The 21033-nt window shown below is 36.3% G+C and overlaps 1 protein-coding gene across 1 annotated transcript in view; it reads right to left on the bottom strand.

Moving 5' to 3' along the window:
* nfatc2a (nuclear factor of activated T cells 2a) overlaps positions 1-21033 on the bottom strand; it is a 35524-nt gene that overhangs the window by 13298 nt on the left and 1193 nt on the right. Inside the window, exons 2-6 of the mRNA XM_051880145.1 lie at positions 18847-19759; positions 17130-17298; positions 12309-12511; positions 12028-12200; positions 9357-9497 (exon numbers count right to left, since the gene is read on the bottom strand). Coding sequence (XP_051736105.1) covers positions 9357-9497; positions 12028-12200; positions 12309-12511; positions 17130-17298; positions 18847-19759 — 1599 coding nt within the window. The remainder of the gene's footprint in view (positions 1-9356; positions 9498-12027; positions 12201-12308; positions 12512-17129; positions 17299-18846; positions 19760-21033) is intronic.

The raw sequence follows: 21033 nt of genomic DNA, 5'->3' as shown, positions 1-21033 counted from the left end.
CATTATGTAATCCCCATACCAAAGCTCTCATTTCAGTAAATAATTGATGTGGGGTTTCTTAATGGCTAATTTAAGACTACCAGAAGAGTGTTTCATCTTTGTTGCTTAATTTTATATATACATATGTACATATATACATACATACACACACACACACTCACATTCATACTTAAATTTATATATTAAGGATGCACCGAAATTTCGGCTGCTGAAAATTTTAGTGTGTTGCAATTTTAGTGTGTTACTTTCAATAAAAGTGTGGTTATTTTATTTTATTGGCTTGTATTTTTTTAAATTCAGTATCATTAAAATGATTACATTTAATTAAAAAGTCTAATACTAACACAATTATACAAAAAAAAAGAAAAAGAAAGAAGCTAATTTAAAATAAGAAATAATTTTTAAAAAGCATTTTTGGTTTTGGTTTTCAGCCAAGTGCATCCAGAATTTTCGGTTTCGGCACATAATTATATATAATTTTTTAGACAAACCGTCTTGCATCACACTCATGCGTTAAGTCAAAGTTCTTCCCTCAGTTGTTTGGGGAAATACAGAATTGGGCAACCGTTCTCACTGGCACACACTACTTCTTCCCTTTGTTCATAATGACTCAACTCTGTTTTGACAGGTAAAGTGGGTGATGAGTTGTGGGTTCATCTGTCATATCCATAGGTCATTGGGTACTTACATAATTCCTCGCCTACAGACTGGTTCCCACACTGTTAGAGCAAGTGTGGCACAAGTCAATCAAATTTCTACCCATTTCTACCCACAGTTATATCCCAAAACCACTTCCTCAGACACTGCTGACCTCATGACTGCCAATCTGAGCATGTAGTGTGTTTTGAGTTTGCAGTATGAAGTCAAACCTCTCTCACCAACTTTATCTAAGACCAAATGATCTGAATTGTGCGTTCCTAATCCCAAGCATCTTTACATAACAGCTGTCTGTTATGTAATTCTGTCTTCCATGTTTGAATTTATACACAACTCCCAAAACCATAGTAATACAAGTAAACAACACATAGCAAAATATATCTTTAAACCAGAACAGAAAATATCATTCCTACTAAATTAGTCATTAAACCAGGAACGATTTTGCTCTGTATCACAGCAGCAGCATGTGGGAAACCCCTCGTTGGGCTGCAAAATGAGAGACGTGTGGCTCAAATGAGTCAGCACTATAAGGGGGATTCCACACGCACTGCCAGGACAACGTCTTAAGACTGCTTTATGATCAAACTGCTCCGTTTCACCCGCGACAGGTGATGAGTGCTTCTTCCTTGGCCGTTCTGTTTGTTTGCGGTTTGTTCCAAAGCTCCTTGTTCAGGATCCCATGGGATTGTTTTTTACTTTTTCTTATAATTAGCCTTAGAAGCTTTGAGAGTGGAAGCCCAGCTCGGCATACAGAGCAAAATCAGCAAGAGCCAGCTAAACTCCAGCCAAAGACAGCTGTCTCCCATTTCAGAGGGATTTCACAATCATAGGAATATTTTTCATTTTGAATATTGTTATAATTCAAAGCCTAACAGATTTTTTATATAAATGTTTTAATTGAAAAAGTGTGCTTGTAATACCTTTCTGGTTTGACATTGTTATCTAATGCAAAGAGGAAGTGTGTCATTTCTGCAGCAGTGGCATAACAGAATAGCAAAAATAATAGCTAAATAATTTTTTAAATAAATAAAATTAAAAAAAAAAAATTAGATTAAAATCATAGTAAAATTAAAAGCCGGACAGTCCAGAAAAAAATATGTTTAATAACTAGAGATTATAAAATAATAATACATAAATAAATATAATATGCAGATTATATGCAGCGCAAAAATAGCTCAAAGTGACAGCAGCCTAATATTCTTGCTGCACTGTTTTAGAGGCACAATATGTAAATTTTCACCACTAGAGGTCGCTTATTCAAAACAAAGGCGTAGCTTGATGACGGCGAGACTGAGCGCGGAATCATGGGAGATGTCGTCTTCACCTTACAGCCGGTGGAAAAGAATCGGGATGGGCAAAAATCATTTTCATGGACGAGATTATTAACGTTAGTGTAGTATGAATCCGAGCAAGGCCGAGTGCTGTGAGAGCTGAACGAGGCCGCTGGAACGACTGCTAATGAGAGACGAGTGCGACACATGGCTCGAGAGCAGTGGAGCTTTTATTATGCCACAGTTGCCGCTTCCACTTCTTCCGGTCAAGCATATGTGGGGTGAAGCAGCGCTGTTTATCATATTAGATACATTTGAGTGTTGAAAGTTGTTATAATGCTACTCTGTGCATTCGCTCAGCGGCTGCTATGAGGCACACTGCAGTAAGCTAGATCGATATTAGGCATGGTAAAACATGATACTTGCTGTAAATCAAGAAAACGAGATTTAAAACAATAAGACTTACTGTGTTGAGCTATATAACATGATTAGATATCTGTCGATTAATGTATCCAAACAGTTGCTCACCTGTCTAATAAAACACATAATATATTAAAGCGTCTTTGGTGTTTCCATGGTTTCTACAAAATAAAACTTGAAATCGAGGGTAACATAGGTATGATGTCATTGATAGGCGATGCACAGACAAGGTCCGTGTCCTGGTTAAAATTGCTTATTTCTCTGGATTTAAACGTTCTTGGAAACATTTGGGATAACGCAAGTACAAAAGTCAGCAAAATATATAACACTGTTCTAGTGGTTTTTGGATATTTTAATCCAAAAATCTTACATATTGTGCCTTTAATGTTAATAGTAAGATAGTATGCTATTTTGAACACTGCCAATGGGTTTTACTGAACACTCCTCTGTCTTCAATTAGTCAGCCAAACAGATTAAAATAAACATAGGAGGGATATTGAAAACTATATATGATAATTCACTCACTCTCATTTCATTCAAAACCCAAAAATGAAAATTCTGTCATTAATTACTCACCCTCATGTCGTTCCACACCCGTAGGACCTTCTTTCATCTTCAGAACACAAATTAAGATATTTTTGATGAAATCTGATGGCTCAGTGAGGCCTCCATTGCCAGCAAGATAATTTGGACTTTCAGATGCTCAGAAAGCTACTAAAGACATATTTAAAACAGTTCATGTGACTACAGTGGTTCAACCTTAATGTTATGAAGTGACAAGAATACTTTCTGTGCGCCAAAAAAAACAAAATAACGACTTTAACAATATCTAGTGATGATTTCAAAACACTGCTTCATGAAGCTTCGAAGCTTTACGAATCTTTTGTTTCGAATCATTGGTTCAGATCGCGTATCAAACTGCCAAGGTCACGTAAACTACTGAAATTTCGAAACACTTATGATGTAACAAAACCTCGTTTACTGAAATCATGTGACTTTGGCGCTCCGAACCACTGATTCGAAACAAAAGATTTGTAAAGCTTTGAAGCTTCATGAAGCAGTGTTTTGAAATCGGCCATCACTAGATATTGTTGAAAAGTTGTTATTTTGGGTTTTTTTGGCGCACAAAAATTATTCTCGTCGCTTTATAATATTAAGGTTGAAGCACTGTAGTCACATGAACTGTTTTAAATATGTCTTTAGTAGCTTTATGGGCATTTGAAAATGTTAATTATTTTTCTGGCAATAGAGGCCTCACTGAGACATCAGATTTCATAAAAAATATCTTAATTTGTGTTCTGAAGATGAACAAAGGTCTTACAGGGGTAGAATGACATGAGGGTGAGTAATAAATGACATAATTGTCATTTTTGGGTGAACTAACCCTTTACCATTAAAACAATTACACATACGACCTTTAAGTGTTCAAATACTTTGCTTGTGAGCACACTGTATATTTAGAAAAAGGGTTAGTTACTGAGAAAGAGGGGGTTAGACAAAAAGAAAAAAAAGGAAAAAGAAAAAGAAAAAAAATCTAAAAGTTACCTAAAAGATCACTTGATGAGTCACAGCTCTTTTCTGATAGACTAAACACATTAGCCTCAACCAGGCAAGCACACCTAATAGATCAATAAACAGAACTTTGCATTCTACCAAAACAAACAAAACCTAGACGACACATTGCGTACATCAATAAAACAGAATATAAACAGCAGTAGAGAAGCAAATGTGAACACAATGGGTGGAAAAAAAAACAAAGTAAAAAAAAAAAAAACAGCAACGGGAACTTTGAAGGTTGAAGGAGCACTTTCTAATCACACAGCTGTGACTGGATTTTATTTGCAAGCAAAACTGCCGAGTGCCACCTGTCCGAGGCAAAAAACGGCATCAATAAGAGCAAGTAGTCATAGCACACACACACAATCCATCTGCCGCTTAGCATGCATGAAAGAGCACAGTGTGTGGGAGTGCCATAACAATGACACCTGCAGGCAAAAGGCTCTCCACCAACACCACAACAACCTCTAAAGACACATATGACACACTAAACTCACTTCTTGTAAGTCTGTTGACTTTCTAGTCTTTAAGGACATCAAGATCTGATTTAAATCAATATAGAATTTTACTTTCATAATGTGATGCATTTCCCAAACGCAACAGGATATTCAGTGAGTAAACACTGTAAAAACTGGAAAAAAAAAAAAAAAAAAAAAATGTGTAGTATGTATAGTAGTGTAGTATGAAACTAATTGGAAACTGAGCAAGGAAATGTTACAACAAGATTTTATGCATTTTCATGTACCGATAAAACAATAAGACCAGGAACATATATATATATATACATAAAAATTGTTATTAAAAATTATTCTGTTATTGATGGAAATGAATGGATAAACGAGTTTTTTTGTAAACAGATGGGGAATGGTTAACATACATTAAAGTCAAGTCATCTTCATTTATATAGCGCTTTTTACAATACAGATTGTTTCAAAGCAGCTTCACAGTGATGATAGGAAAATTAATGGACAGAGATTATTTTGGCTTTACAGCAGCTCTAGGAAATAGTTATTATCGAGCTAAAGTAAGATTTTGATTGAATCCGTTGTAAAAATCGTTAAATATTAACTTGGGGGCCGCTTAAATGACACCTTTTTAACTGAAAACAGAAGACTTTTAATGCAGTCTTGCTGTTCATTTACGTGTTTAGTCTATAGGTATGCACGTTTGAACAGTTGGGATACATTTGGGATACAGTATGAACAGTTGGGATGCATTTGTAGAGCTATGGCAGTGTTGAATTTGATTTGCTACTGCAGATTCTAGAAATCATTTTATTGGACAGAAATTTAGTGCATTTACATGCACGTTCTTAAGCCGATTATGCTTAATAAGCCAACGTGGTCATGTAAACGTGGTAATCCGTTTTCTTTTATCAGAGTAAGGTCATAAACAGCTTAAGCATAAACCGGTTGGAACAGGTAGTTTTTTGCCTCATAATCTGATTTTGCGCGGCATGTAAACGCATTAACCTGCTTTCTGTCGGCTTATTGAATTGTAAGTTTCTCGGTGACATGTTGCAAGCTTTATTTAACATCACAACTGACATAACATATGGAATAGGTTGTTTGCACATGACGTCATTACTGTGGCGCGGAATGCAGCTGGAAGGCAAGCAGTGATTTTTCTATATAGGAATCGCTATCACAAACTCAAAATTCCTATGTTTTGCGTTGTTTATGGTTGCTTAAATCAATCAAACTGAGAAACCACAAGGAGCTTTCATCGTTTACATAACTTTCATCATTTTTTTAACTTTAAAAGTTGTCGTCTTTAATAGCATTTTGCATCTGCTGATACTGAAATCAGCGCGATATAAACAAACCAGACTAGAACTGAACAAGGCGTGACGGCAGCTTCACATTCTCTATATCTACCGCCACGATGGCAGGAAAGTCTTTTAATTCAGTAGAAAAATCGCTCCTCTTCATAACATAAGGATCATGTGCAACATATGTTGTGATTTTCCATTCATACCTTTCTAAACCAGCACAGTACGGACTTTTCTCCATCTCTTCCATTCTAATTTTCAATTCTTGCCCTCCACATTAATTTCACACGTCACCAGAACCACATTTGAATTGAATTGAATTGACATCACTACAGGGAAATAACCGATTTATTAATAAAGTCATGTAAACACGGTTTATTTGCGTTGTCAGTTTACTGGTTTGCATGTAAATGGGGAAAACTGGTTATTTCAATAAGCTGATATTTGTGAGTTATCAGCTTACTGGTATGCGTGTAAACGTGCTCATTGTATACGTTCCTAGAGATGCACTGATGTGTCGGTCGCCGATATTTATCGGACGATTTTTGATCAATTTAAAACCATCGGCATATCGGCTACAGCATGAAAAAGGACGATATAACAAACCGATGGTTTATTAATTACTGTAACTGCGTAAAGGCACTGAGCTGTATAATGCCTGTTGCATAATTCAATGCTTTTCTCTGGGTAATTAAATACTTGCTAAAACACAACGAAATAAGGACTACCAGCAAGAATGATGCTCGGGACAAATAAAGGAACTCTCACTGTCCTGATCAGGCCAGTGCTTTACCTTCACTAAAGTTTAAAGCACAAGGCGGCACGAAAGAGAACTCAATTCTACAAAGTGTGTGAGAAGTTTTGTGTGCGCACACATCCAAAGCGCACAAATACTGATTTTGAGTTCTCTTTCACTTCTTCTAATTCACACAAAATTATATCAAAAAGCCCATTTTGGTGAGTAGCCTTGTAAACATACTCTGTTATGTCTTAAATTAACGTAAACAGCTGAGAAATAAAATGCTTGTGTAACAGTATATTGGATCCGTGCAGCTCTTAAAGTGACAGCAGCCTAATAAACTTGCTGTTATTTGATGATGCAGCAATAAACTAGCTAGTATTACTTAATGCATGCTTTTTTGAAATTTGCTAATTTAATCTATTTTAATGACAAAAGTTCAAGTAAGAGAGCAAAGGACAAATATCGGTATCGGACAATAGTTGTATGTTAAAATCTGTATCGGCCAAAAAAATCCTATTGCGCATCCCTAATCGTTACTGTTGGTTCATTTCACAAGAAGAGAAACTTTATATTTTAAATGCTTATATCTGCTTGTTTTGTCAACTTTTAAGAGTACACTAGCATATTGACAGCCTCAAAGACATGAACTTGAAAGCCAAAAAACTCCCATTTTAAATTCATGTGAAATTTAATGTAGACGATAAGTAACAATAATAATGAAAATAGAGAAAGACATTGAATCGATCTGATAATGACAGTGAAACTGTAACCTGGTAAGAATCCACATAGATGAGTCGCTGTACTGTTTGTACATAAAGCTGACACTGTATTCAGATCAGAAATCTGAAACTTCATGCAAATGTGAGAGAAACAGATTAGAAAAGGTCACAATTCAAATGAAAGCCTAATGGCCGTTTGCAGTCCACTGTCATTCATAAAGTTCACTGATGAGTTTGTGTGTGTGTCTGCAATTACGTAGTTTTATCAGCTGTTTAGTTCAACTACTTTATTCTGATAGTTTCAGATAAAACAATGACTTATGAATACGGAAGCAGAATGAAAAAACAGCCATTTCATGTTATGCTTTTAGTCCTTTATGCATAATGTTTGATCAAATATGCCAGACAAAAAAAAACAACTACATGTTTGTCAGTGAACACAAATGCGACACACTCTTCAACAAAAGCTCCACCCGCACACTGAAACAATAACAAAGAAAGGACAGTGAAGCTCTGCCTCTTATATCCAAAATAATGCAAATTGTTGATGGTAAATTGCTGGCGTAGTTAGCCTCTCATTGTGACTCACATAAAACAAACAATAAACACAAAAACAGGTTCCATATAAAAGCAATAGTAGAGATGAAAACAAAAAATGTTTAGCATGGAAAGAAAATGTCGAGGCCTGATATTAAAAACATTGTCCTTTGGACTTTTTGTTAGCTTTAAGGTCATCTATATGCTAGTGTACTCCCAAACATTGACAAACAGTCTTTCTTTTTGCAGGTAAATACAAGTTTTTGTTCAATAAAAATAAAAAAATAAAAAAAACCTCCCCATATATTTTAACTGAAAATTATTGGCTGATTTGAAACACTTTTAGTTAAAGGATTAGTTCATTTCAGAATTAAAATTTCCTGATGATTTACTCACCACCACGCCATCCAAGATGTTTATGTCTTTCTTTCTTCAGTCGAAAAGAAATGAAGGTTTTTGAGGAAAACATTCCAGGATTTTTCTCCATATAATGGATTTCACTGGTTACCAACGGGTTGAAAGTCCAAATGTCAGTTTCAGTGCAGCTTCAAAGAGCTCTACACGATCCCAGACGAGGAATAAGGGTCTTATCTAGCAAAACGATCGGTCATTTTCAAAAAATAAAATAAAAATGGTATACTTTTTAACCACAAATGTTCGTCTGGCACTAGCCCTGCGATGCGCCACGCATGACGTAATCACGTTAGAAAGGTCACACGTGACGTAGGCAGAAGTACTGAGCAAGTGTTTACAAAGCGAACGTGATAAGACTAAGTCAAACGGCCTTTACAAAAAAAGGTAAAATAACGATGCAGGACGATTTTGAAGTTGGAGGAGAAAATGAGATGGAGTTTTTCGCCCTACTGCGGTACTTCCGCCTCTGTCACGCATGACCTTTCCAACATAGTGTGTGGCAGATCGCAGAGCAGTGCAAGACGAGCATTTGTTGTTAAAAAGTATATAACTTTTTATTTTTTTTTAGAAAATGACTGATCATTTCGCTAGATAAGACTCTTATTCCTCGTCTGGGATCGTGTAGAGCCCTTTGAAGCTGCACTGAAACTGACATTTGGACTTTCAACCCGTTGAACACCAATGAAGTCCACTATATGGAGAAAAATGCTGGAATGTTTTCCCTCAAAAACCTTCATTTCTTTTTGACTGAAGAAAGAAAGACATAAACATCTTGGATGATATGGCGGTGAGTAAATTATCAGAAAATTTTAATTCTGAAGTGAACTAATCCTTTAAGACAGTATTACGCATAAAATTAGCACATAATTCACATTATTCACTTCTGATCATATATATATGTGTGTGTGTGTGTGTGTGTGTGTTGCCTAGTAACATTAAAATTAAATTTAAAATAATTAAAAAAATTAAAATAATCAGAATATATAGATACTGCAGAAATAGTGAAGTACAATGCCAGCAGTACGTACTAAAAAAAGGCATTAGCATAATTAAAATGACCTTATTTCTTCAACGCCTATAAAAATAACATACAAGTAACAAAAAACAAACATTCAGTATATTCAGCCGTAACTTCCTGTTTCTATACATAATATGTGAACACAGGAAGGAAATAGAGAAGGAAGGAATTTACAAAAATTATAACTACACAGAAAATGTGAAAAATGTACAAATACACTAGGGCAAAACATCAATCTTTCAGCACTTACCATGAGTCTTCTCCATGAAGATCACCTTCGAATCTGCGCTGAAGTTCTGGCCGGTGAGAATCATCTGCTGGCCTCCAAGAACCGAACAAGCATCCATGTCCTGCTTTTCTACCATGGGCAGCTCGTGGGCAGACCTCTGGGCTATAGAGACAAACAGGGAGAAATAGAGAATGTAGACGTTTAGATTGAATTAAGTGTCACAGGTTTGAACCCTATTAAGAGTGGCCCATGAAGTGAAGAGTTACTGAGACGTCCTATTGCAATTGTCCCCTTGAGCGAACCACTTAACCCCAGCTTGCTCCATGACTTATTGATTCTGCAATCAATAAGTCACTTTAGATGAAAAACTGTCAGCTAAATGACCAATAAAATGTTTCCCAAAAAGTCACTTAACATTTAAGTTGCCTACTAAATGATTCAAGCAACAATTAATAATAAATAATCCTAAACTATGATTTTTGCATGCAAGTCATACAACAGATTATGAAGATATCATAAATTAGCTCCAGAAATTCATGCAATTTTTATTTGCATTGGAATTAAGAGGCTTTTAACTAGGAAAATTAGGTGAATTTGCTTCAGTCAAATTGACATTAAGCCATGTAAACAAAAAGGCAGGATGATCCAGCATATTAAAAGCCCTCTTTATTTACTCTAGGCTGAAGGAGTATTAAATCCTGTTTTACAAGACGATCGAGTCTGTCATCACGATATCAAGGACATGAACTCATCAAACTTATCTGTGATTTAATATCCGCTACAGCAACTGTGATTAAGACAAATACGAGTGACCTTTGGATAGATGTGTGGCACGCTGTAATCTGAAGCGTACGCTACCTGAGAAGAGGGTGAGATATGTCGGTAAATACAGCAATGATAGATTTAACTTCCTAATACAGAAATAGGGGGTTGGGGAGTTTATCAGGATCATTTTAAATTCATTCCTCTTTTGGTCCGTTAACCCTGGTTTGCATCAAATGAAACCTAACTGAGAAGGAAGCAGTGCAACCAGACAGAGAGGCAAAATTACATGCAAGACAAAGCCACCTGATATCTGATAAGAGCATGGCAAATATTCACATATACTTGAACCTAAACAGATATTACAACATTCAGTCGCCAAAAATGTTAGGTTTAAGCCATCGAGAAAGAAATGAAGAAAGTAAATAAGGTCAATTTTTATTTCATGTTGATTTTAAGTACACTCCACCAGCTACATTTTTACTTTAAGGGGTCCTATTATGCTTTTTTACATTTTTACATTTCTTTAGTATGTAATGTTGCTCTTTAAGCATAAAAAAAGGTCTGCAAAGTTACAAAACACAAAGTCACTTCAAAGGGAGTTATTCTCCATATCAGTGTCACTGTTTCTGAACTCCCTGAAACGCCTCCATTGTAGTCTTGAGTTTTCTTCCGGGAACGAACGCATCACGATATTCGTCATTTAAAAAATTCCCGCCCAAGGCATACGCAAAATAAAGGGGCGGGGCCTGGTTGAGTTAATTAGTAGTGTGTTGAAACTCGCGGTTATGGTAAGAGGCGGGACATTTCCCAAACACGCTCAAAGCGCTTGACAAATCACAACACACTGATACAGCCGACCAATCAGAGCACATTGTGCTTTTCAGAAGGAGGGGCTACAAAGAGACCGGAACTAAACATGGGGGGAAAATCTGTGAATTTAGGGCTGTCAAAATTAACGCATTAACGCATGTGATTAATTTTTTCAGTTTAACGTTAAAAATATTTAAGGCAGCATACGTTTTTTCGGTCATAATTTGGCTAGCGTTACATTATATGATCACGCTCTTATTCACGCAAACGCTTTTAAACTGTTCAAGCGTCACAAGACAAACAAGAAACACATGCCAGTATTGAGTTCTCTTTCGTGCTTGAACAAACGCCATACAGAATTATGCCAAAATGCCTGTTTTGACTAGTATCCTCATAAGAGTAGTCTTAAATGTGTTAATTAGAGTCAAATGTTAGCATCATGTTCAGCAGCGGCAGCTCTTAAAGTGACAGCAGCCTAATAAACCAGTTGCTGTCATTAATGTTTATCAAAGAACAAAGGTAACAAAGAAAATTATAGCTTTAATAAGGATTAGTCTATATTTAATTTATAATTTATGCAGTGAAGACTGTAAAGTGTTTAATAACTTTATTCAATTTCTGTATATTTCCTACCTGTTACACAGCTGAAGGCCACAAGTAAATATGACATTATAATGGGTTTATGTGAAGATTGTTTTAAGTTCACTTAAATCAAAAGTTGTTATTTTTTTAAAGCCTAATGAATGTTGAAATTGATAGCTTTTAGTTATACTGTAATGTTGAGTGTCTATAATTATTATTATTATTATTTTTTTTTTTTTTTTTTCACGTCAGTTATCAGTATTAGTATCAGTGATACTGGCCTTCATTCATAAAAAGATGCCATTAAACAAATATTCTTTCTACATCAATTTAGAGAGTAACTGTGAAATTATTACAATATAAAATATTAAAAACTTCAATGTTTTACAGAAAAATATGCGATTAATTTTTTAATCGATTGACAGCACTAGTTTTTTTTAAATCAAGCATTAAAATGTATTCTAAGACCCCAAAAACAAAATCAATACTCTGTAAAAGGGCATAATCGGTCTCCTTTAAGTCTAATTTTACTCACAGCATTCAATGGGATGCGAAGCAACTTGTAAAGACACATGTTGGCCTCCTTGCTGGGGAATATGAACACGGAATACCAGTCGAACTCGCGTGTTTTTACGCCCAATGTCCGTCTCCCCTTTCCGCAGCTCGATGTCTGCATTCCGAAGCTTGAGAATCCCGGCACAATCAATTCTGAGAAGAATTAAAAAGCAATTTCTACTATGCACATTTTAAACCCCAAAAAAGTGGATACCATCATGATAAATGCATATATCTGAAAGAACCATCTTGTGTACTCACATTGCTTTCATATTATTCTTTGGTTCAAGAGGAATTTCCAAGACTTTGGTGCTGTTGATTATCTTCTCGTAGCTGGTGGTGGTGACGGTTTTGCCGGTAATGCGATGGACCTGATAGAAAGCGTGAGGCTTCAGGATTCGCTCGTCTGCCGTGCCAATAAAGATCTGCAAACCAAGCGGCTCCTTGCCCCTGTATCCACGTAACTGCACGAAGAAAAGTGCAAAAAGGCACATTTTATTAGCTTATATAGTGCACACTACCGTTCAAAAGGATTAGTTCACTTCAGAATTAAAATTTCCTGATAATTTACTCACCCCCATGTCATCCAAGATGTTTATGTCTTTCTTTCTTCAGTCGAAAAGAAATGAAGGTTTTTGAGGAAAACATTCCAGGATTTTTCTCCATATAGTGGACTTCAATGGGGACCAACAGGTTGAAGGTCCAAATTGCAGTTTCAGTGCAGCTTCAAAGGGCTCTACACAATCCCAGACGAGGAATAAGGGTCTTATCTAGCAAATAACTGCACACGTGACCTTTCCAACGTGATTACGTAATGCATGCCGCATCGCAGAGCTTTTGTGGTTAAAAAGTATATAAACTTTTATTTTTTTTCTAAAATGACCGATCGTTTCACTAGATAAGACCCTTATTCCTCGGCTGGGATCGTGTAGAGCTCTTTGAAGCTGCACTGAAACTGCAATTTAGACCTTCAACCCGTTGGTCCCTGTTGAAGTCCACTATATGGAGAAAAATCCTGGAATGTTTTCCTTAAAAACCGCAATTTCTTTTCAGCTGAAGAAAGAAAGACACAAACATCTTGGATGACATGGACGTGAGTAAATTATCAGGAAACTTTATTTCTGAAGTGAACTAATCCTTTAAATGTTCTTGAAAGAAGTCTCTTATGGCCAATAATATAATTATTTAGATGAATAACACAGCGTTTATAAATAGTGAATAGTGCGGCTGAAGGTCTGCTCTCCTGTTTGGGAAGCACAGATCTGCTGGAAACATTAGCATCTCCAGAAACCTTGACCTGGAGCCAGAAGGGCGTGTGCTGTCTGCAAACATCTTTCCTTCACCGATTCATCTCCTCAAACTCTACAGGAAACCCATGAGTCACTCACAAGCTCTAACTGTGGCAAAGTTTTCTGGCCTGGGTCCTGCTAGCGTCTGTTGATTGATCATGAAAGATAAATTCTTAAACTCAAACCAAAAACTGAATGAGTCAGGTATGGCATTCTGGAAATCATACAGTATTAAGGGCAACAGAAAATTTAAAAATGGGTTTATGCATATGCAGATGAATGTGAAATTGCACAAATGCATCTTAGTTTGTGTCTGAATTCCTGCACTGAAGTTTAATAATTCAGAAGGGCTTTCAAATCCTGTTCGACACAGAGGCAAATGGGCCACATTTTCATATGCAAAACATGGCATGTCCAATGAGAAAAACAACTATGGCTTTGTCATTTTGTTGTAGACGAGCAAGATAAGGTGCACAACAAAACTACCTTTCAACTCTATGTATTTCACAAAGATTTTAGAGAATGTAATTTAAGGATAAAGGGCTTTGTGCAGGAAAAAGACCAGTTTTGATATAATATGAGGGCAAAAAAGCTACTTGATCATTTAGTGAGCTTAACTTTTCTATTGAAACAACTTGAGGTTAACTAATTGTAGGGACAATCCCTACAATTAGAGATAAATGCATTGCTCAAGGGTACTTTGATGACAAAGCAATGATGATCTCTGCAAACACTAAAGATTTCAAGCCACCTTTACTTGGTATTGAACCTGCAACTCTCATAAATGGCAATTCACATGCTTGAAAATCCCAACCTCACATTTTTTTACTGTTGATATATTTCTTACTAAAAAAAGGACAGTTTGGGGCATGACAGATATCGAATGTCTCACTTTTGTTAAATGACTAACTGCCTTCAGTTTATGTCGAAACCACACGACAGATTATTAGATAAATAAAGCATAAGACACTTTCAAAATGAATACATTTCAGCTCTTCTTTTGCAAGTGAATTTATGTTAGAGAAAGACGTACCGACGTTACTCATTTTGTTATTTAGTGAAAATATTCAAATCACCAAGACAAGATTGCACAGGCAGAGTCATGTGAATACTGAAAGCAGATGACACAAAAACGCAGGTAACAAATTGGATGTGCACTCTTAAAAAATGCGTCTACATCGGAAGGAAGTGTGCAGAAACCACAGAGCATGAAGATGCAGCTAAATTTACTCTGGAGTTCAAAAGCACAGTGAGCAGGGCATGTGTCAATACTACAAATTCATATTCGATGGACAAAAGTGGGTAAAAAAAAACAATGTTGCGACAGATATGGGGGTTGAAATGTGTGCATTTGGAGCATTGCAGACAGTAGCAGTGGAGTAAATTTATCTCTAATTGGCTCTTTATAAGAGAATATGATAGTCCAACATCTGAGAAAGACGAATCATAAATTAGATCTCTTTAATATCTCTATTTCTTCTAGGTAGCAATGACATTAAATGGAGTTTGAGTTTTAGAGAGAGTAATTACACAATCTAATTACACTGTGGAAGATTAGTAGCTAGTCATTAATTACTTTTTTAGAGTAACTTACTAACTTACTAAGGGTTCAATTAGATTTAAGATTAAAATTGTTTAAAATGTGGCATCCAAATAAAATTTTATATATTTTTTTAAGACTGAATATCACGACACCTACTACAAAACATATCCAAGTCATATTTTATCCCAAAATAAATACATAAATATATAAATAAAAAATAAAACAAATAAATTAAATAAATAAAGCATAAATAAATAAAGCAAATACATAAATAAAACAAATAAATAAAAAATAAATAACACATAAAACAAATAAAGCATAAATAAATAAAAAATTTCATAAATAAAAACAAATAAATTGAATTTATTTATTTATTTATGTACATAATACATAAATAAAACATGCATAAAAAGTAATAAAACAAATAAACGAAATAATAAAATTTTATATATATATATATATATATATATATATAATAACAAATATTTTATTATTTTGGCTACATGTAATGTTGGTAACAAAGGCAATGTAAAATAAAGTGTTACCATAATATTAATAGTAGTAATACCTTTTTAGTAATAACATAATGTTTAATTGATTATGACAGCTGAATTCCAAAAATACTGCATGAAACGTCTAAATGCGTCTCTTTGAGACACAGGTGAGTGAGTCAGGTACGAGAGCTGGGCCTCACAAAGTGGGTAAACACGGCCGTTTCCATGGGCCATCTGAGAACCTGGTTGCCATGGCAGCTGGCGAGCGGTGAGTCAGTCGTGAGGTCGGAAAAGTAAAGTAGAGGAAGGAGCAGTCCTGAGTAACTCCCCGCCACGTGATTGGCCAGCGACGGGCTGCACTGACCACATCGAGCGCCAGGGAATGGAAAGCATTAAACATTTTGGCTCTGCCAAGGCAGTCTGCAATCTTTACCAGAGCATTGACATCGGAAGGATGCTGGCCGCTCCGCTAACAAGACCATTAAAAATGGTTTACACTGAGAGAGCAAAATGCAACAAGAGGGCTTTCACATAAACTGTTACCCGAGCAACATCAAACTTTAAGTGGTAAACAAACTGAGCAATATCATGTGTCTTCAGAATACAGCTGCCATTACTGCGTCTGTAAAACCTCTAGACAAACACAACTTCCTGAAGAGTTAAGCAACCTGAAAGTAAATCGAAACGCAGTAAATAAAAATAAATTGTAACACCTCCTGCTCGAAAACTCGAAAAAGTCTCTCTGACAAAAATCTAAAAATAAAAATAAATCACTATGAAAAATAACAATAAATATAAAACATACAAAATAATAATATAAATTTAAATTAAAATAAATACATTAAAATAAAATGTAACAAAAATATATGAAAGCTTGTTTCCGCCATGAAATAAAAAATAAAAAATGTAATTGCGACTTTTTATCTCACAGAATTGCGTAATATAAAGTCAAAACTGTGAGTTATAAAGTCAGATTTGCAGGATATAAAGTCAGTTGCGTGATATAAAGTCAGAATTGCAAGATATAAAGTCAGAATTTTGTGATAAAAACTCGCAATTGTGAGAAAAGAACTCAGAACTGCAATTCTGACTTTATTTCACGCAATTGCGAGAAAAAAAAAGTCAGAATTTTTTTTTTTTCTTTAGTGGCGGAAACAGTATTTCATAAAAATATATAATAAAATAAATCAATGTACAATAATTAAAATAAAAATGTAAAAGTAATACAAATAAATGCTATTAATAAAATTAAATTAAAAAGTAAAACAGAAATGAAATAAAATAAACATAAAATAAAAATAAAATAAATACACATAAAAAAATAAAATAAAATAAAATAAAATAAGCCTTGATGCTAAGGTGTTCTGGGTGCTTGCTAGGTAGTTACTAATTGAATCACCAAGTCTCTAATGATATTCTGGTCCATACACATGACTTAAAAATCCACATTATTTGAGGTCTCTTTCATGTATGTGGCATAAAAGGTGCTGGACGACTTACGAGCTGATGTTTAAATAATTATGATTTGAGATTTTAACTGTAAGCAGGAGCAGTAGCAAAAGTGATGCTCGTCTTAGCATGCACTACTAATGAATGAGTGCATTCATTTGTGTGAGGGTGGATAAAAGCTCAGACAGCACACAGAAGAGCAGATGGCCATTTTCATAGCCCTGACCTGGGGCAAAATCACCTCACGCTGCATAATGACTAGGAAATACTTTCACACGCACGTCTAGAAGACAGAATGAACACCCACCTGGACCACAGGGTGACCTCCAGTCGGGGCTTTGACCGCCCCTCGGCTGCCTTCGGTCTCATAGTGGGCTCTGTGGTGGGGTTTGGGCTGCACCTCGATGTGGAGCTCGTACTGATCGGTGCGGCTCGGTAGGGGCCACTCCAGCGGGGGCAGGGAAGCCACGGGGATGCTGGGAGAGATGAAAGATGATAGTTGTGCTCATTTGCTTTACATATCCGATTCGTTGCATGAAAAGTGCAGCAGCTGCATGAGCCATGGAGGGTTTTGCAGAATGTATCGCCTTATAAAAGTTGTAAGACTGTGTGACTTATACCAGATCAAATTAAACACAACTAATAAATGAGTTTGTACTTGAAAGTTTTTTTTAAAGAAATTAATACTTTTATTCAGCAAGGACACATTAAATTAATTAAAATTGGCAGTAAAGACATTTATAATGTGATGCAAGATTTCTATTTAAAAATCAATTGTTCTTTTGAACTTTCTATTAATCAAAGAAAGCTAAAAAAAAAGGTATATCATGATTTCCATTAAAATATTAGGCAGCACAACTGTTTTCAACATTGATAATAATCAGAAATGTTTCTTGAGCAGCAAATCAGCATATTAGAATGATTTCGGAAGGATCATGTGACACTGACGACTGGAGTAATGATGCTGAAAATTCAGCTTTGATCACAGGAATAAATTACATTTTACAATATATATTAATTAGAAAACAGTCATTTTGAATTGCAAAAATATTTCACAATATTACTGTTTTTACTGTATTTTCAATCAAATAAATGCAGTTTTGGTGAGCATAAGTGACTTCTGAATGGTAGTGTGTATTGTTACGAATTTTTTAAATTTATTTAAAGATTATATGCACCAATAACCATACTTGCTCAGCTGATTGACAGCTTTGTCAACAGATAATAAACCAAAGTTTTCATACATTTTAAATAAATAAATATTTTAAATAGAAAATATAGTGCAACTCACACACAAATCATTTGTAGGTGCGTTGGATAAAAGTCTAATATAATTTATTTTCATTAAATAGTATTATGTATACATTTGCATATCGGTCATCAATGACGCTACTTTCTAGACTGGTATTGACACCCAGGGTTAAGAGTAAAACGAAAAGACTAAGTGTAAATATATACATAATTTACCAATCTGTAATGGCGAAAAGGGCAAATAATTATCATTATTTAAAGGATTAGTTCACTTTAAAATGAAAATTACCTGAAGCTTTACTCAAATTTTCATAATTTGTATACGGAAGGCGTATGGCGTAGCACAATCGTTTTGAACTGCGAGAGGCGTTACACTTTCTTCGTAAGTTGGATATGGAAGGCGCTCGGGCGGAAGCTAGATATTTTACTTTATAACTTGTTAAATATGGATATTTTTCTTACAGAAACGCATCGCTTCACTTCAGAAGGCCTTTATTAACCCCTCGGAGCCATGTGGAGTATGTTTATGATAGATGGATGCACTTTCTTCAGCTTCATGCTCATTGGTCCTGTTCACTGCCATTATAAAGCTTGGATGTGTCAGGATATTTATTAATATAACTCAGATTGTGTTCATCAGAAAGAAGAAAGTGGACCTAGGATGGCTTGAGGGGAATTTTCATTTTAAAGTGAACTAATCCTTTAATTCCTATCAAAGTTGGGTCACTCTTCAAGCAAACCCTGCATAGAAGGAAAATTATGACCTTTTTTACCTGCATATGCCAGGCACCAGCTGTTTAGGCCACATTTGAGGGATTACGAAGAAAGGTTCAGAGCCAGGTTTGGTCTTCACATCCTGGTCACATGACACCAGGTAACTCTCAGTGTGGTTGTCTTGGTAGAGCGGGTAGACCTGCTGGTTAGTCTTCACGATCTTGGTAGGAATGGAACTAGCCTGGCCAACTCCAAACCCATTCATGGACCCTGAGAGGTTATTTGAGCCATAAGAGTGATGCTCTTCGTGGCCACCGTGGGGTGACGGGCTGCGTGATCGGGCCACCGGCACCAGGTTGGGGTTCCTGTACATCTCGTAGGTGCGTTTGCATAGAGGGGAGGTGGAACGCGAGCCAGGCCGGGGGGAAGGAGAGCGCGGCCCTACGCAGCCGTCCTCGGCCAGGCTGGTTCGTGGAGAAGTGCCCGGACTGGTTCGAGGGGAACCCGTGTAAATGCCCTGAAGTCGTGGGCAGAGTTCTCCAGTGGCCTGGCTGTTGCTGGGCGAAACGCAGGGCGAGGTAAAGGGCGAGTGGTTCTCTGAGTGCCAGGAGGTGGACGAGTTGCTGCTGGCGGGACTCAGGCACTGCGACTCCCTGTAGGCCAGAGGATCGTGACCGGGTACGGTGAGCCCGGCACTGGGGCTGGTGTTCACAAGATGGTTCTGGAGGGAGTCTCGACCATGACTATAGTGCTCACGGGAGGGCGTGATCTCAATTCGGGGACTCAGGGCCTGGCTGTTGGGTCTGCCGTACTCCAGGTAGCTCTTTGCATCCAGTTGCTCGTAGCCTTCGTTGGTGACCTCCGTGTACGAAGACGCGCACGGCTTGATGCCGTAGGGTGAAGCTTCCACCAGAGGATAGGAGAGGCTGGGAGCAGAGATGAGGTCTTTGTCAGAGGAGATGTTTTGCTCATCTATAACAGCAAAAGACAAAAAGTGGGTAAGTAAAAATTTAAACACTGCTGTCTGTGTCTACTATTTAAAGGGGACCTATTATGTCCTTTTACAATGTCTTGATTTTGTTTTTGGGTATATAGAATAGGTTTTCATACTTGAACACATTATTTTTCCACATATTTTCCGTTGTTGCAGCACCTCTCTTTCCAGTCTGTTAGTAACGCTGTTGGGTGCGTTTCCCAAAAGCATCGTTAGCCAACTATGATTGCCAAGATTGGTTGAATTGTGTTGGTAATGACGGAACTTGTGACTATAGTTGGCTTTGGGAAACGTACCCCTGTTTAGTTTCTGGCTTTCAAATGCTCCCGCTTTCACATTCAAACACTTCCGTGTGTTGATCATTGTAGCCAATCACAGACAGAGGTGTTTATGAATCCACTCAAAAACGCGCGGCACAAAGCGTCATATTTTTAAACTTTCAGTACCGACTTGGTATTGCGGTGGGTACTTTTGACAACACTAATATAGAGAATAACTCCCTTTGGAGTGACTTTGTGCTTTGTAACTTTGCAGATCTTTTTCATGCTCAAACAGCAACATTATGTATGCAACACTAAACATTTAAAAGATTGCGATCACATGACAATATATTCTGCAAGTGGTGCTCAATAATACACTTTTTCAGTGGACTTGGTATTTTTTCTATAGGAAGTTTTTCAAATTTATAAGCCATGAATCAAACCAACCAGCTACGAGGTGAATCGCAACATTACAAACTTTGATTTGAAGCAAAAAAGTGTTTAAAAATCAGACAAAAAGACAAAGATGTGTACTGAAAATGATCTACAATCCCATGAAGCATTGCACATGACAAATGAATTAAAAACAATAGAGAAATATGAATCGATTTAAAGATGTTATAGATTTTACATTTATTGCATACAAATACAGAATTCACATGGCTTCACATGAGTTATTTTGATTGGTGAGGATTTCTGTAGTTTATGTAATTAAGTAGTTTTTCACCAAGTATTTCACCATTAAACATGATTATTTTAAGTTGAAATAATGCGGGCTGAAACAAATATACCATCGAATACCAACTTTGTAGCTCATAGTAGGCCTGTTTTTAAAGGGTTATGTTATTGTTAAAAATCAATTCCCCTATGGAGAAAATGAATATGATTTTTACACCTCTGGCAGTCCAGTCAACTAGCAACCTTGTTCTGGTTCATTTCATCACTATATTGGGTCAATTCGCATTACATTGTGAGATACAGTTTTCTACATA

Source organism: Ctenopharyngodon idella, chromosome 22, assembly GCF_019924925.1.
Source record: "Ctenopharyngodon idella isolate HZGC_01 chromosome 22, HZGC01, whole genome shotgun sequence".
Lineage (NCBI taxonomy): Eukaryota > Metazoa > Chordata > Actinopteri > Cypriniformes > Xenocyprididae > Ctenopharyngodon > Ctenopharyngodon idella.
This window is presented reverse-complemented; position numbering and strand designations above follow the sequence as displayed.